The sequence below is a fragment of the Mandrillus leucophaeus genome, unplaced genomic scaffold, assembly GCF_000951045.1.
Source record: "Mandrillus leucophaeus isolate KB7577 unplaced genomic scaffold, Mleu.le_1.0 Scaffold203, whole genome shotgun sequence".
Lineage (NCBI taxonomy): Eukaryota > Metazoa > Chordata > Mammalia > Primates > Cercopithecidae > Mandrillus > Mandrillus leucophaeus.
The window spans coordinates 35,508-52,325 of record NW_012102066.1 but is presented as its reverse complement, the minus strand read 5'-3'; the positions used below and the strand labels follow the sequence as shown (position 1 = coordinate 52,325).

The 16,818-nt window shown below is 36.8% G+C and overlaps 1 protein-coding gene across 1 annotated transcript in view; it reads left to right on the top strand.

Annotated features, from left to right (window-relative positions):
* DNM1L (dynamin 1-like) overlaps positions 1 to 16,818 on the top strand; it is a 45,630-nt gene that overhangs the window by 6,884 nt on the left and 21,928 nt on the right. Inside the window, exons 2-9 of the mRNA XM_011979540.1 lie at positions 619 to 657; positions 2,154 to 2,200; positions 2,923 to 2,994; positions 5,698 to 5,784; positions 7,956 to 8,118; positions 11,917 to 12,037; positions 13,736 to 13,867; positions 15,481 to 15,687. Of these exons, the coding sequence (XP_011834930.1) occupies positions 5,776 to 5,784; positions 7,956 to 8,118; positions 11,917 to 12,037; positions 13,736 to 13,867; positions 15,481 to 15,687 (632 nt within the window). The 5' untranslated portion in view covers positions 619 to 657; positions 2,154 to 2,200; positions 2,923 to 2,994; positions 5,698 to 5,775. The remainder of the gene's footprint in view (positions 1 to 618; positions 658 to 2,153; positions 2,201 to 2,922; positions 2,995 to 5,697; positions 5,785 to 7,955; positions 8,119 to 11,916; positions 12,038 to 13,735; positions 13,868 to 15,480; positions 15,688 to 16,818) is intronic.

Genomic DNA, 16,818 nt, shown 5'->3' with positions numbered 1-16,818 from the left:
GATTACAGGTGTGTGTCACTAGGCCCAGCTAATTTTTGTATTTTTAGTAAAGACGGTATTTTGCCATGTTGGCCAGGCTGGTCTCGAGCTTCTGATCTCAGGTGATCAGTCTGCCTTGGCATCTCAAAGTGCTGGGATTACAGGTGTGAGCCCCACACCTGTCCCAAATTTTTGAATAGTGGATTGATTGTGCTTCATTTGTGTCAGAGTTAGAAACAGTGGTGACATAACTTTTTTATTATTAATTTTAAAAATTTAATTTTTATTTTTTAGACTAGTCAAGTGCAGTAGTGAGAAAGGGGGAAAGAGTAGAACAAGGAGTTCCATCTGTAACTGACTGAACAATCAATTGAGATAACTACCTTCAGACAAGGCAGATATAGCTAATTATATTGGAAAGGTTTTTTCCTAAAAAAGTTATGGCAAGCAATATGCTTTGTTTCTGTGACTTAAAAATATTATATACGTCCCTCTAATTCTAGTTGTAAATTTTGAATGATTGAATGCTATGTGCATTTGAAATGTGATCAGGTTTCTGCACATTTGAATTTTTAATAAGGTTTAAAATTTTAGGGATAAGCACTAAACTTATTCTGTGCTGTTTCTCTTTAACTACAGACCCTGCTACATGGAAAAACTCAAGACACCTTTCTAAAGGTTTCCTTTATCCATTTGCTTTTGACCCTTTTTTTCTCTTATGCCTGCATGTGTGCTTATGTACTATTACAGGCTGTGTGCATTTTTTTTTTCTTCCATTTTTATTTGCCCATCCACATTGATTGCAGGTTTTAGTGGTTCCTGTTATTTTTTTGGCATTGCATCAAAATGCAAGCTTTTTTGGTGGTGAATGTAATTTATTTTATTTTTATTTTTGAAGACGTGCTTGTGAAGTCAGGCCTTTTTAAATATAAGATAAAGTAGAAACAGCTCTTTGGTATGTAGTACTTGCATTTTGTGAGTTCTGTTCACCTAGATTACTCCAGTCCTCCAATGAGACTTCTTGGAAGAAGGTACTAAGCTACAAGTAGGTGAGCATTTTATCTGCAAAAAGGATCCAGTTTTATTTACCTTTATCCCACCAAAGCATTGACTCACTCTTCTATTTATCTGAATATCTTACAATCATTTTTATTTAGACTTCAGGTGGCTGATATGCATTATTCAATAAACTTATTAAGATATTTTAACCTTCTCTAAATTTGACAAAAGCAAAACAGCTGTGTTTGGAGGAGATTAAAGTTAGATTATCTTTCCACAATTAAACAGTTCTAGTTTCTCTAGGAAAAACAGAATGTATCTTGCTCTCCAAGTTTTAGACTACTTCACACAGTGCAACAGTGAATCTGTTTTCCTCTTTCAGCAAGTACAAGAGGAACAGACCTATGACTGGAAACTAATGGAGAGTGGCAACTCCTTACGCTGCATATACCAGGGTTCTTGTTTTTTCTTTTCTTCCATTTTATTTCTTTCCTGCCTCCAGTTCCAAGGGAAAAGTCTTGACCCTGGGGGAAAATCACCTTGAAAGTGTGTGTAAATTACAAAGCAGCTAGCTCTATAATAATGAGAGAGCTCTTTAAAGGAACAGCAAATTGTGACTCTACAGGTAACCAACAGGAAACCAAATTTTTAAAAAGAACTGAAGAATTAGCTGTTTCATTGACACATTGTAAAATTTTTCCTTGAGTCATATGTGTGAATCTGTTACATACGGTTTTTGCACTACTCAGTGGGATTCTTAATTTTTCTTCTTAGCCCCTAACTTTACTTTCGTCAGAAAACTGCTTTTATACGTAAGATGTTTAAAACTAAAGAATATTTCTTTTACTGTAATATAACTTCACCAAAAAAATGAAGAGAAATAAACAATTTTATTTGCAAAATCTAGATTTCAGCTGGTGGGAAGACATGTGAGCAGCTCTGCCTGAAGTTGGTCATGTTTTTGAAATACACCATACAATTTTTAAAATATAATTTAGCAGAAAATACAATTTTAGAAAAATATAATTTAGCAGACTTTAAAATACTTGTTAACTTGTACTTAATGGCAGAATTAAATACAAGTTAACAAGTGTTTTATTATGTTGCCTTTTTGAATTCCTAAAGATAAAAAGTAGTTTCCATAGTTTCTAATAAATGAGTTTTTCTTTTTCCAGGGGTGGAAGCAGAAGAATGGGGTAAATTTCTTCACACCAAAAATAAGGTAATCACACAAGCGTATAATGAAATAATGTTGAAAATAATATTTTGTATGAATACTTGATAATTTAGTTTCTAATCATTGGCAATTAAGTTATTTTGAAGTAACTATAACTATTCCTTATAAAATAAATCTTAGTAACGTTTCCAACCACAGTTTATTGGAAAACACTTGAAATTGAGGCTGATTTTCTCTGTGATTTGGTGATTCTTAATTGTTGTGGGATCAGGAAGCTTTGAAAAGTTCATAATGGCCAGGCGTAGCGGCTCATGCAAGTAATCCCAGTACTTAGGGAGGCTAAAATGGGTGGATCACTTGAGCCCAGGAGTTCGAGTCCAGCCTGGGCAATATAAGGAGATCCTGTCTCTGTAAAAACTAAAAAAAATTAGCCTCGCATGGTGGCATGCACCTGTAATCCTAGCTACTTGGAAGGCTGAGGCAGGAGGATGGCTTGAGGATGTAAGGTTGAGGCTGTAGTGAGCCATGATTATGCCAGAGTCAGACCCTGTCTCAAAAAAAAAAAAAAAAGCCAAACAAACAAACAAAAAACAACTCATAAAAAAACTATGAATCCTTAGCTCAGAAAATGATACGTATACATTTGAATTTATTTATTCTCTGAAGCAAATACATAGACATCCTTGAAGTATATGGACTTCCCCTCCAACTTAAGAACTTTTGATCTTATTTTGAATATTATGCTTTTTTATTTCGAAAACTTTTAGCTTTACACGGATTTTGATGAAATTCGACAAGAAATTGAAAATGAAACAGAAAGAATTTCAGGAAATAATAAGGTAGGCATCTTTTTGTGCTAGAAGGCATAAGCATCAGTAAATATATAATTGAGGTATTCTGTAGATAATATGTGAAGGGCATTGTAAATTCATACTCTTGATCTTAGCCAAAAGGCCGAGAAGCGATGGACATTGAAAATTCATAATGGACTTTGAAACAAATGGAGTATTTTCACAAATATGTAGAACTTTGCTTAAAATCCCTTTTCTTTCTTAAAGCTTTCATATAAATCAGGTATTTTATTTAGATGTTTATTCTTGTTCCTGTCATGTACATACCACATTATTATATAATTCTACTTAATATTGCTACAATAAGTTATCTTTTTCTGAAGGATTGATTGTACTCCAACTCAGGAAGCATTGTATCACTTATTTATATCTTTTGAGGAGTTCTTTTTCTTGCCTGTGGATGGCTAGATTTGCTTATGAAAGCAAAGAGAGACACATTGGGATTTTTTTTTTTTTTTTTTAGTGAAAGTGAAAAGTAATACATTAGCAACTGGTTACTTTCTTATTTTCTGAGATTGTGACAATGTAAAGTAAGTTAGGTATCTAAGATACTGTTAATCTTGACACTAGGTACTGTCACTCCCTTGCCTGAATTCTGCTGTCTTCTGTCTTCTCTCTTCTTTATTCCTCTTATTTTTCTCTTTACATTTTTACATATATCTCTTTAAATTTTTATTTCCCTTCCTTTTTGTTCTTAGCTCCATTCTTACATTATCCAGAGGCACATTTAATCCCACAAGTGGGCCCTAGCCTAGTACTAATATTCAACAAATATTGAACCCTTGTATCTGCCAGTTACTGTGCTAAAAGATTATTTCCTGACAGAAAGGCATTTTTAGAGTCATGTTAACTCTTTATGACTGTTCAAGGTATTTGTTGCTGTTATACAGTGACTGACTGACGTTTGTCCATTATTGAACTCTAGGCTGGTTACCTTTGAGTTACTGCTACTGCTGCCATACTTCCCTGAATTTCTAGAAACCATGTTGTGTAGAAGGGGTTGGAAAAGTGGCCAGAAACTAGATTAGCTTGTCATCATTCCTCTAATTATATCAGGGATATTTTTGGCTTTTGGAATGTTATTGATCATAACATCAGTCTGAATTATCTCTCCTACAGTCCCCATTTACTTACTGAACTCAGCAATTGGTGGTAATTTTACACAGTACCAGAATTTAGAGTGTTGTGGTGATTCAAAAATGTTTTTAGTTAACTAAACTGAATGTCATTAAAGATTGAGTCTATATACCTACAAGATGTTTAATTTATGTTGAGGATATAATTTACTTACCTAGCAGCTTTTCATCCGCAGTGTCTAAAAGATGAAAAGTCCCCCAACCCCAAATCTATGAAACATCTCTTCTTTCCCAAATCACGTATGTAATGAAGTAAATGATACTTTGATCTTATATAATTTTTATGTCAAAATATGTAAATGACTGCATATGCCTAACATAAAGCCCTGAAGGATTTAAAATGTCTATGAGATTGGAGTTGTAAAGGCATTGGGCAAAGCTTTGTATTGGACATGATAGGGGAATGCCACGGCAATAAAGGTCCTGAGAAATACACAACCTAAATAGGTATGCCAGGTATTGACATCTGTTAGCTTTGGAACACTGGAGTATTTAAAATGAAAAAGTAGCACAAAGTAATCTAAAATAGCAAATATAATTGTATAGGGAACATGGAGTAAAGGATATTAAAAACTTGCTGGCAAATTAGAATTTTCAGTGGGTTAATGAGGGAAAACGTAAGGTAGATAAACAGATGATGAGAGGATATATTAAAGGGTAAAGAAGGGCATGTACAAAGATGGGGTATAAACATCTCATAAGTGTCTTTTTACATGTAGTTGATTTAATCCTAAAACTTGCAGAGGGCCAGTGGTGAAGAGGAGGGAGCCTACACAGTAATCTTAGTCTACAGGAGAGAAAATACATGTATCTCTCACTATCCAAATTCTTACTAGACATTAAAGATTTAGATAAACTTCTTGAGGAATCTCTTACCATACACATTCTTGCCACTTGATATTCAAAGATCAGGAACCAAGCTGATTTGGACAACTTGTTATCTATGCCTTACCTTCTGAACTTGGAGCCTCATAAATTTGGATAGTGGGGAATACATTATTGTTTTATTCAGTGCTAAATCTATTAAACATGTTTAAGGAATGGTACATGCCAGCCTGGGCAACAGTGTAATGCCCTGTCTCTACAAAAAATTTTTTAAAAATTACCTGGGCATGGTGGTACACACCTTATAGTCCCAGCTACTCAGGAGGCTAAGGCAAGAGGATTGCTTGAGCCCAGGATTTTGAGGCTGCAGTGCGCCACGATTACACCACTGCACTCCAGCCTGGGTAATAGAGTGAGAACTTGTCTCAAAAAAAAGGGGAAAGGTGTATGTTTATAATCAAGAGAAAAGAATGTAAAATAATACATGGTATATAATACATGTGTATATAATATGATACAGGGGTGGAGGTAGGCTTATAACCTGTTAATATGGCTGGCTACCTAACTTCCCATGTGTTTCATCAGGTTTTGATTGTTAAAAAAAGTTTTTGGGATCATTACTTAATTCATTTTTAAAAGCATTAATGTCTATGTACTTGAAGTTTATTACTTCATAGTTCATTGATATTTTAATGTGATTTTTATATAATATTTTGAAATTTATTTCTAGGGAGTAAGCCCTGAACCAATTCATCTTAAGATTTTTTCACCCAACGTTGTCAATTTGACACTTGTGGATTTGCCAGGAATGACCAAGGTAAGGAAGGAATAGTTGTAGATTTGGCCAGGTTGTTTTCACTTGCTTGACATCCCATATGAGAATAATCAGCTTCTTTTTGAAATCACTTTGATCTGTTAGCAGCATTTGATAACGTTGAGCCCTCCTTTCTCCTTGAAACACTTTCTTTACTTGGCTTCCAGGATACCACACTCTACAGGTTTATCTCCAGTCTCACTGGCCACTCCTTTTCAGTCTCTTTTGCTGTTTCTTCTCATCTCCCCAATGTCTAAACAGTAAGTGCCCCAGAGCTCAGTTTGTGGACCTCTTGTTTTCTCTAGGTACACTTTCCCCTTGATGATTTCATTAGATTTTATGGCTTTAACTACATAAGGCTCTGTATATTGATGGCATTCAAATATCTTCAGACTTCTGTATCTAGTTCCTATTCAACATATATACTTAAATGTCTAATAGACATTTCAAACTCTAATACCAAATTCCTGACCTGTTCCTCAACTAGATTTGGTCCTTCTGTAGTCTTCCCTCATTGCAATAAATGGCAACTCATGCCATTTATTGGCAACTCATTAAAAAGCTGAGTTGATTTTTAATTATCTCTGTTTGGTGTGGTGGCTTATCCTGTAATCCCAGCACTTTGGGAGATCAAGGTGGGAGGAATTCTTTGAGCCCAGGAGTTCGAGACCAGCCTGGGCAACATAGGGAGACCATGTCTCTACAAAAAGTACAAAAATTAGTCGGGCAGGGTGGTGCATGCATGTAGTCCCAGCTGAGGCAAGAGGATTGCTTAAGCCCAGGAATTTGAGGCTATAGTGAGCTATGATTGCATCACTGCACTCTATCCTGGCCAACAGAGTGAGACCCTGTCTCTAAATAAATAAATAATAAATAAATGGCAACTCCATTCTGCCAATTGCTTAGTCAGAGTTTGTAGTCATCCTTGACACAAATTTATCCCACATCCCACTTCCTGCCAGCAAATCCTCTTGGCTCTTCCTACCTTTATAGTATATCCAGTACTCAATCATGTTTTATAAATTCATAGCTACTATCCTAATCTAGCCACTATCGTGCCACCTAGATTACTGCACAATAATAAATAATAGGTCTTCCTCATGATCTCATCTTAGTAGACAGTGATACTATTAAAGTGAAAATTCGATTGTGTCATCCCTTGGCTCAAAACCTCTCCAGTTGCTTGTCATTCCTTGACTTAAAACTTCTCCCATTTCACTCAGAGTAAAAGCCCAAGTTTTTACAGAGATCTGAAGTATCTACTTGGTACGTCCCTATTCTTCTCCTAACTCCTCTTGCTTCAGCCTCCTGCCCTCACTGTTCACTCTCTTTGGACTGTTTTTCCCCCATATATCTGTATGTACCTCTCCCTTATTGGCTTAATTTCTGCTCATTCTCTTAAGTGTCAGTTGTCTCAGTGAAGTTTCCCTGATTACTGTATTTAAAAATATAAACCAATTTAAAACATTAAAATCATAATCCTAATGGCCAGGTGCAGTGGCTTATGCTTGTAGTTCTAGCACTTTGGGAGGCTGGGGCAGGAGCATCATTTGAGCCCAGGAGTTCAAAGATACAGTGAGCTATGATCGCACCATTGCACTCCAGCCTAGGTGATAGAGTGATACCCTGTCTCAAAAAAAAATATATCATAATCTTCTCTAATCATTCCCTAGCCTGCTGTTCTGCCTTATTTTTCCATAGCCCTTACCACCATCTGGATACTATATATATGTTTTTGTTTATTATATGCCTGTTATTACTAAAACATAAGTTCTATGAAGACAGGAAGTTTGGTCTTTTTAAAATTTGCTACTGTAACATAATCTGACATGACCTGAAATCACGTTCAGAAAAGAGCCTGAAATAGAGTAGGCTGCCAGTAAACACTTGATAATTGAATGAATGAATGAATGAATTTGTATCTAGCCAGTCCACACTGACCACTTCTTAACAGGGGATTGTATTAAATTAACTTTTGATATTTGCAAGAGTTACAGTTTGAGACTCGACACATTACCAGAATCATAAATACCACTGTAGTATATTATTAATGTCTTTATTTTTATTTTAACTATTTGTAAATGGATATACCTATATTCTGTGGATTAAATGTGGGTAAAAAAGCGGAGTTGATTTTTAACTATTAGTTCCTTGCTCATCTCTGTTTGGTTTAGGTGCCTGTAGGTGATCAACCTAAGGATATTGAGCTTCAAATCAGAGAGCTCATTCTTCGGTTCATCAGTAACCCAAATTCCATTATCCTCGCTGTCACTGCTGCTAATACAGATATGGCAACATCAGAGGCACTTAAAATTTCAAGAGAGGTAGATCCAGATGGTAAGGACAGATGTTAATATTTAATGAGATGCTTATTTTACAATGGTAAATCTACCCTTGAGAAAGGAATTTTTCTCTTTAAAAACAGTATCTCTAGTTGTTAATACAAATTTAAAAGATAATGCTTTCCTATTTTTGTTTATAAAAATAGAAATTCTGATGGAAAATAAGGTTATTAAATTGCTATACAGACTAGGCAAAAATATTTCACATCTTTATTTGTAATGGTTACCTAATAATTTTAAAATAATACAGTGGCTTTGCAAAAAGGATTTCTTGTTTTGCAACTTAGGTATTTGAATGGCTGGCTTTTAAGAGTAAATAACATAGCCAGGTATGGTCACATGTGCCTGTGGTCCCAGCTACTCAGAACGCTGAGATGGGAGCATTGTTTGAGGTCAGGAGTTCAAAGTCAGCCTGGGCAACATAGACTCTTTAAAAAAAATAACACAGTAGATAATCATTGTAGATTATTATGGTACAGTAGAGAATTATGGTATCTACATTCTGCAGAGGTAGAGAACATTTAGACATGCTCAAGGCAAAGGGGATTTTTAGAAATGAAGGTAAAATCTTTTCATGAAGCATTTTAACCCCAAGGATTAGTTCACACTGTGGGTCACTGATGCTTGACTAATGATGTAGTGCACATCTCGTAGCATGTATAAAATGCTGGCTTGTAAGAGAGTGGTTACTATTGTTGCTAACAAATGTGTGCATGGCCTCATATAGAAACCATTTTTTTCACCTTACTATTTAGAGGGTCTGAAGGTTGTGTCGTGTTTTTCTTACCCTGCTTTGAAGACTAATTTCAAATAAAAATTTGATATGAAATAGTGCTAAGACTGCCAATAAAAAATCCCATAAGCAGGGTCACTTTAACACTTTTTTTTTTTTTTGATACAGAGTCTTGCTCTATCACCCAGGCTGGAGTGCAGTGGCGTGATCTTGGCTCTCTGCAAGCTCTGCCTCCCGGGTTCACGCCATTCTCCTACCTCAGCCTCCCGAGTAGCTGGGACTACAGGTGCCTGCCACCACGCCCGGCTAATTTTTTGTATTTTTAGTAGAGACAGGGTTTCACCATGTTAGCCAGGATGGTCTCGATCTCCTGACCTTGTGATCTGCCCGCCTCGTTCTCCCAAAGTGCTGGGATTACAGGTGTGAGCCACTGTGCCTGGCCCCAAAATTTTATATTTCAAGTTTTTAAGAAAATTTTTTTTACCATTTGAGTAAATAATGTTCACTTCAGTTAAAGTAAAAGATAAACTTTATCAAAGAGTTTATTTACATTTATTTTTATTATTTAAAGTAGGCTGGGCTCAGTGGCTCATGCCCGTAATACCAGCACTTTGGGAGGCAAGGCTGGTGGATCACTTGAGCTCAGGAGTTCGACACCAGCCTGGGCAGCAAAATGAGACCCCATCTCTATAAAAAATACAAAAAAAAAAATTAGCTGGGTATGGTGGCACTGGCCTGTGGTCCTAGCTACTTGGGATGCTGAGGTGGGAGGATGGCTTGAGCCTGGAAGGCAGAGGTTGCACTGAGCCAAGATCATGCCATTGCACTCTTGCCTGGGCTCAGAGCCAGACCTTCGTAAAAAAACAAACAAAAAAAAACCTGTTAAGCATTTTATATGTATTAACTCTATTTTAAACTGACCCTCGAGCCATAAATATTGTAATATTTTTAATCTAATCTTTTTTTTGTATTGGATGTAGGGTCTTACTCTGTTGCCCAGGCCTGGAGTGCAGTGGCACAATCATGCCTCACTGCAGCCTCGCACTCCTGGGCTCAAGCGATCTGCCCGCCTCAGTCTCCTAAAGTGTTAGGATTACAGGAGTGAGCCACTGCACCTGGCTTGATTACTAATCTTAATCTAGTAATACATCATAAGGAAATAATTGGCCTAGTATTATTTATAGTATTAAAATTTTGAAACAACTTAATACGACCAACAGTTGGAAGGATTAAGTAAATTATAACAGTAAAATATGAAATAATTAAAAAGGATGATTTTGTTGATTTGGAACAATACAGAAAAATGCTTGGCGTGGTGGCTTACACTTGTAATTCCAGCACTTTGGGAGGCTGAGGTGAGCGGATCGCTTGAGGCCAGAAGTTCCAGAGCAACCTGGCCAACATGGTGAAAACCCATCTCCATTAAAAATGCAAAAATTAGCCGGGCATGGTGGTGCATGCCTGTAATCCCAGCTACTGGGGAGGCTGAGACATGAGAATCATTTGAACTCAGGAGGCGAAGGTTACAGTGAGCCGAGATTGTACCACTGCACAAAAAAAAAAAAAAAAAAAGAAAAATGCTTATGACTAAAAATTGTACACTATGCAGAGCAATTGAACTCATACATTGCTGGTGGGAGTGGTATAGTCATTTTGGGAAACAAGTCTGGCAGTTTCTTGTAAAGTTAAATTAGCAGTCCCATTCCTAGGTGTTTAACCATGTTAAATGAGAACCAGTGTTCATATAAAAACTATATACAAATGTCTACAGCATCTTTATTCATAATTTCCAAAAACTGGGAACATCTCACATATTTCTCAGATGAGGAGTGAAACTAAAGTATAGTACATTCCATACAATGGGACACTACTCCGCAATAAAAAAGAACATGGATGAATCTCAACTGCATTATGCTAAATGAAAGAAGCCAGACTCAAAAGGTTATGTACTATCTGATTTTGTTTATATAACATTCTAGAAAAGGCAAAACTAGGGATGGAAAATTGGTTTGATTGGTTAGCATAAGAAAATTTGGTGGGGGGCAGCAGTGTCTTGAGTCGGTTGTGAAATATCTCTTGGCATTTGTCAAAACTCTTAGAACTGTACACCAAAAAGGAGTCAATATTTTTATTTTAATTTTTGTTTTTTGAGACAGGGTCTCATTCCATTGCCCAGGCTGGAGTGCAGTGGTGCAATCACGGCTCACTGCAGCCTTGACCTCTTGGCCTCAGGTAGTTCTCCCACCTCAGCCTCACCTGTAGCTAGGACTACCATACCCTGCTAAGTTTTCTATTTGTTGTAGAGACAGAGTTTCACCACTTTGCCCAGGCTGGTCTTGAACTCCTGGGCTCAAGCAATCTGTCCGCCTTGGCCTTCCAAAGTGTTGGGATTATAGGCATGGGCCATATCACCTGGATGTAAATTTTATATAGATTTTTTAAATGCTTACAAAATAGCCCTAAGAGCCAACAAAAAATTGCATGTGAAAAAACTCTATTTTTTTATATATACTATCTATCTATATATCTATATCTTTATCTATATCTATATCTATATCTATATTTTTGTGAGACGGAGTCTTGCTCTATCATCCAGGCTGGAGTGCAATGGCATGCTCTCAGCTCACTGCAACCTTCGCCTCCCGGGTTTAAGCAATTCTCCTGCCTCAGCCTCCCGAGCAGCTGGGATTATAGGCGTCTACCACTACGCCTGGCTAATTTTTGTATTTTTAGTAGAGATGGGGTTTTACCATGTTAGTCAGGCTGGTCTCGAACTCCTGACCTCAGGTGATCCGCCTGCTTTGGCCTCCCAAACTGCTGGAATTACAGGCATGAGCCACCACACCTGGCAAAAATGTTTTTAAAAATTGTACACAATGTTTAAAATTATTTTTTAAAAAGTACTGGTAAGAAAGGCATTACCAAAATGATGACAGAGGTAATACTAAGTGGGATTATAGATGAGGGTTTTCCTTTATTAATGCTTAATAGTTTTATTTAATGGATCATTTTCTTTCTTTCTTTCTTTTCTTTGCCCTTTTCTCTTTTTGCATTTACCAGGTCGCAGAACCCTAGCTGTAATCACTAAACTTGATCTCATGGATGCGGGTACCGATGCCATGGATGTATTGATGGGAAGGGTTATTCCAGTCAAACTTGGAATAATTGGAGTAGTTAACAGGTTAGCAGTTAGAATGGGATAAGAATTGGTAGCATTCTCACTTCAGAGCAAGTCTGAATTTCTAAAATCTGTTTGAAATGTGATACTGTCCTGTATTTTTTCTCCCTTTTACTATGATCTTGGTATTGCTAAAGAATCAATTGCCCTAAAGGGAGAAAAGAGATAGAAATTTTGTTTTTTTTTTTGGAAACAGGGTGTCTCTGTTGCCTAGGCTGGAATGCAGTGGCGTGATTGTGGCTTATTGTAGCCTCGACCTCTGGGCTCAAGTGATCCTTCCACTTCAGCCTTTCAAGTAGCTGAGACTACAGGTTACGTGTACCACCACACCTGGCTAATTTTTAATTTTTTTTGTAATGACAAGGTCTTGCCATGTTGCCCAGGCTTGTCTCGACTTCTTGGGCTCAAGCAGTCCTCCAACCTTGGTTTCCCAGGTGCTAGGATTACAGGCATGAGCCGCTATGCCTGCCCCCAGAGAAATTTTTAATGGAAAATGTTTCTAAAGTAAGCAGTACCACAACATGGAAGAAATGTTGTAATAGCCAGGCTTTAAGAATTCTTGCCTATCATGTTAAGCAATGTATGAAGAGGTACTGGGTAAGGGAAAAATTACCTAATGTATACACAGTCGAGAAAGAGTTTAAGGTGGCAGGATTTTAATAGATTGGTTTAATCCCTAGCATTAGTGATTTTGTGTAATTGCCAGGATGTGACTTGGAGAAATTTTATTAAAGGTATCCTAATTATAAATAGTTGGTATTAAAAATTGGAAAAAGGAAACTATTATTGAGTGTCTAATTACGTTTTAGACACTCTACTGTGAGCAATTTGCAAATGGTATCTCTTGGAATCCTCAGAGTATCCCCTGAGGTAGGTGTTGATGTCTATTTTATAATCAGAAACCTCAGGTTATACATTTAACCAAAAGTCACATGGGTAGTGAAAGAGCTGGACTCGGATGAATCTCTCTTTTAGTCCAAAGCCTTCATATGCTAGGAAACCCTGAAATTATCATGAAATCTGAGTTCTAGTCCCAGTTCTTCCATAAACTAGATACAATGTAGGTTTAAATGACACCTAATGTCTTTGGGTCTCAAGCCTTTAGAAAATGAAAATGTTTTTACTACCTGATATATAAGATCCATTCCAGTTGTCTGCTTCTATTTTAATGTCCTTCCATCCCATCCCTCCTGTCATTCTCCCATCCCCACTCTGAATTCCAGCTGTCTCTTTTTTCAGGCAAGGAGGTGGCGCAACACTGTTCATTATTTGTAGATGATTGTTCTTCAAATTAACTTAATTATTTTTGGGCGGAATTAGTTCCCTGGCATGGATAAAATATACAGTTGACTAAGATACTCTTATATTTTTATACATGTCTATACCTGTTACTTACTGTTTTTGTCTATAGTTAATGGTAATAATGAGGCCTACTCTATTTAGGCACTAGTTACTTATAATTCACTTAGTTCCAGTCTTGGCTATGCCAGTTAGTGTGTGACCTTGGGTAAGTTAGTCTCTGTGAGCCTCAGTTCCTTGCTATACAATGGGGTAATAATACCTGTCACATAAAATTATTGTGAGAATTAAATAAAACAGTCCCTGTCAGGTATTAGAGAATAATGGCTGGTGCTGTCATCATCTGAGGTAGGAAGAGGACAACCATTAAGCTGAATAGTTTTGTAATTTTTTCAACCTCAGGAGCCAGCTAGATATTAACAACAAGAAGAGTGTAACTGATTCAATCCGTGATGAGTATGCTTTTCTTCAAAAGAAATATCCATCTCTGGCCAATAGAAATGGAACAAAGTATCTTGCTAGGACTCTAAACAGGTAATTTTTTTACCTTTTGGAAATGAGATGTGTTTGTTTTTACCAATAGGTGTCTGAGAGGGTTTATTTTCAGTTCCTTACATTTTCATACTGTTCCTAACAGCTTCACTTATGGTTTCTTACATAGTAGGTTCCTGAAGAGTAGATGTCTCTGTTTTTATTGGGGTGGTTGACATTACATCATCATGTAGTCTAGAGTGAATGTTCAAGTGATTTTAAGATGTTTTAATTATGAAAATTTTGACGGTTAATTTAGTTTTGTGGATAGAACTAGAGATGACTTCATTTGCACTTTGCATTTCAGCAACTGCATTAAAATTTGTAATTTTCACATTATCTATTCTTAACTTAGAATGTCTTTTATTTACCAGGAAAGGGAGATGGAAAAACAAAGAAATAGAATGTCTTTTATTCCTATTCACTGTAGAAATAACTTAAGTTGTATACGTTGGATTCTGAATACCCATTGATGGTGGGGGACTAGAAGATGTTTCTAGATTATTTATAAATGACTGAAGTGGAAGCCATTTTCTCTTACTTTTATTCCTTAAAGACTGATAGATTTGGATCTTAATAAGGTTGATTTTTACTTTGCTGGTTACTAATTGTAAATGACAAGTCAATGAAACCAAAATTATATAGGAAGAATTGATTGAGTGGCTTGCTTTCTCTGTGGTAACTGCAGTAATATGAAAATAATTTGCATTTTTTTTCCTTTTATGATTTAGGAAAAACGAATACAAATTGTTTTTTTCCTATTTACACACAGTTAATCAGTATGGCACATAATGCTTCTGAGAGCAGATACATGGGGAGTTTTCCCCATACATCAAGCAAGGAATTCTCCAGGGGATTGTAGCTGAATGTCCTTTAATTCAATGCTAACACTATTTACCTGGCGATAGCGTCAGCTCCCACAGTTTGAGGGTTCAGTCCCACAGGACTGCCCCCAAGTCAGATGCTAGTTGTAAGCACACGTTGTAGCCTGTGTTTCTGACTGATGGACTATAAGTCAGGGCACCCATGACTCCCGTTTCATGTTTGATTAATTTGTTAGAGTGGCTCACAGAGGTCAGGGAAACACTACTTAACATATACCCATTTACTATAAAGCATATTAGAAAGGATATAGGTAAATAGCCAGATGAAGAGATGCACAGGGCTGGGCATGTGGGAAGGAATGTGGAGCTTCCGTGCCCTCTCTGGGCACACCACACTCCGGGAACCTTCATGTGTTCTACTCTCTGAAGACTCCGTGAACTGCGTCCTTTTGAGTTTTTATGGAAACTTCATTGGCCACTGGTGATCAGCTCAACCTTTGGCCTCTCTCCCTTCTTCTGAGGCTGTTCTGGTGACCAGCTCCCATCCTGAAGCTATCTAGGGACTCCCAGCCACCAGTCATCTCATTAACATGCAAAGACACTCTAAACACTCTCATGCTTTTGGAGAGTCCAAGGATTTTAGGAGCTGACTGCCAGGAAATGAAGACAAATACCAAATATATATTTCACAGTATCACATTTGCCAGGACAAATTATTTGATAGGTTTTCCCCATTTTAAAAATTTGACTTATTTTACTTTTAAATCCTTCCTTTCTAAAAACCTTTTTTAGGTTACTGATGCATCACATCAGAGATTGCTTACCAGAGTTGAAAACAAGAATAAATGTTCTAGCTGCTCAGTATCAGTCTCTTCTAAATAGCTACGGTGAACCCGTGGATGATAAAAGTGCTACTTTACTCCAGCTTATTACCAAATTTGCCACAGAATATTGTAACACGATTGAAGGAACTGCAAAGTATATTGAAACTTCAGAGCTGTAAGTAAGAAATGTTTCTGTAGATTTGGTTACCTAGAGTGCTAGGTCACTTTTCCTTTTGTGAAGATGACTTCAGCTCAGATTATCTGAGATTTGTTATCTATAAAACAAAAATATAAATTATATTTTACAAAATTTGTGGAGATAATAGGATGATGTCTGGTTGTGTGAAAAAATATGTTTTGTAAATGATGTAAAGCAAAGTAAAATTTTCATGTATTTGTAAAACTATTTTAATAAGAAAAAATATTTCTTAATTTAGCTTTTAAAGTGTTTGTTTCTTTAGTACACACAGTATAATTGCTCATAAAAAATTAGAAAATGCAGATAAGTAAAAATAAAACATAAAAACAAAATTACATGGTGATGTGCACCCGTAGCCCCAGCTGCTCAGGAGGCTGAGGTAGGAGAATCCCTTGAGTTCAGGAGTTCAAGGCCAGCCTGGGCGACATATTGAGACTCCCTTTCTCTCTCTCTCTCTTTTTTTAAAATTAAATCCAGATTTTATTAAGGATTTCAAGTTACATACTTCAAATTTCTAGAATGGAATGGAATAATTTTGAAACTGGAAAAATGGCATAAACACTGACATCCCTTGAAACTTCAATTTTATAAAGAAAATTCTTTGGCAAACCACATCCCCATTATGTAACAAGACTAGGTATTATCTACACCTTCACTTTGGCAATAGCTATTTCCTAAAAGAATGAAAAAGATGATTTTGCTACCTCAGTTTGTTAAAAATGGGATTCTGGCCAGGCACAGTGGCTCATGCCTATAATCCCAGCACTTTGGGAGGCTAAGGCAGGCGAATCACCTGACGTCAGGAGTTCGAAACCAGCCTGGCTAACATGATGAAACCCCATCTCTACTAAAAATACAAAAACTAGCCGGGCGTGGTCGCAGGCAGCTGTAATCCCAGCTACTTGGGAGATTGAGGCAGGAGAGTCTCTTGAACCTGTGAGGTGGAGGTTGCAGTGATCTGAGATGGTGCCACTGCAGTCTGGCCTGGGCAACAAAGCAAGACCCTGTCTCAGAAAAAAAAAAGTGATTCTGTCTTTAAAGTTCAGAAAAAGCTGCATTTAGATGAACTACGGTTACCAAAAACAAACAAACAAACAAACAAAAAAA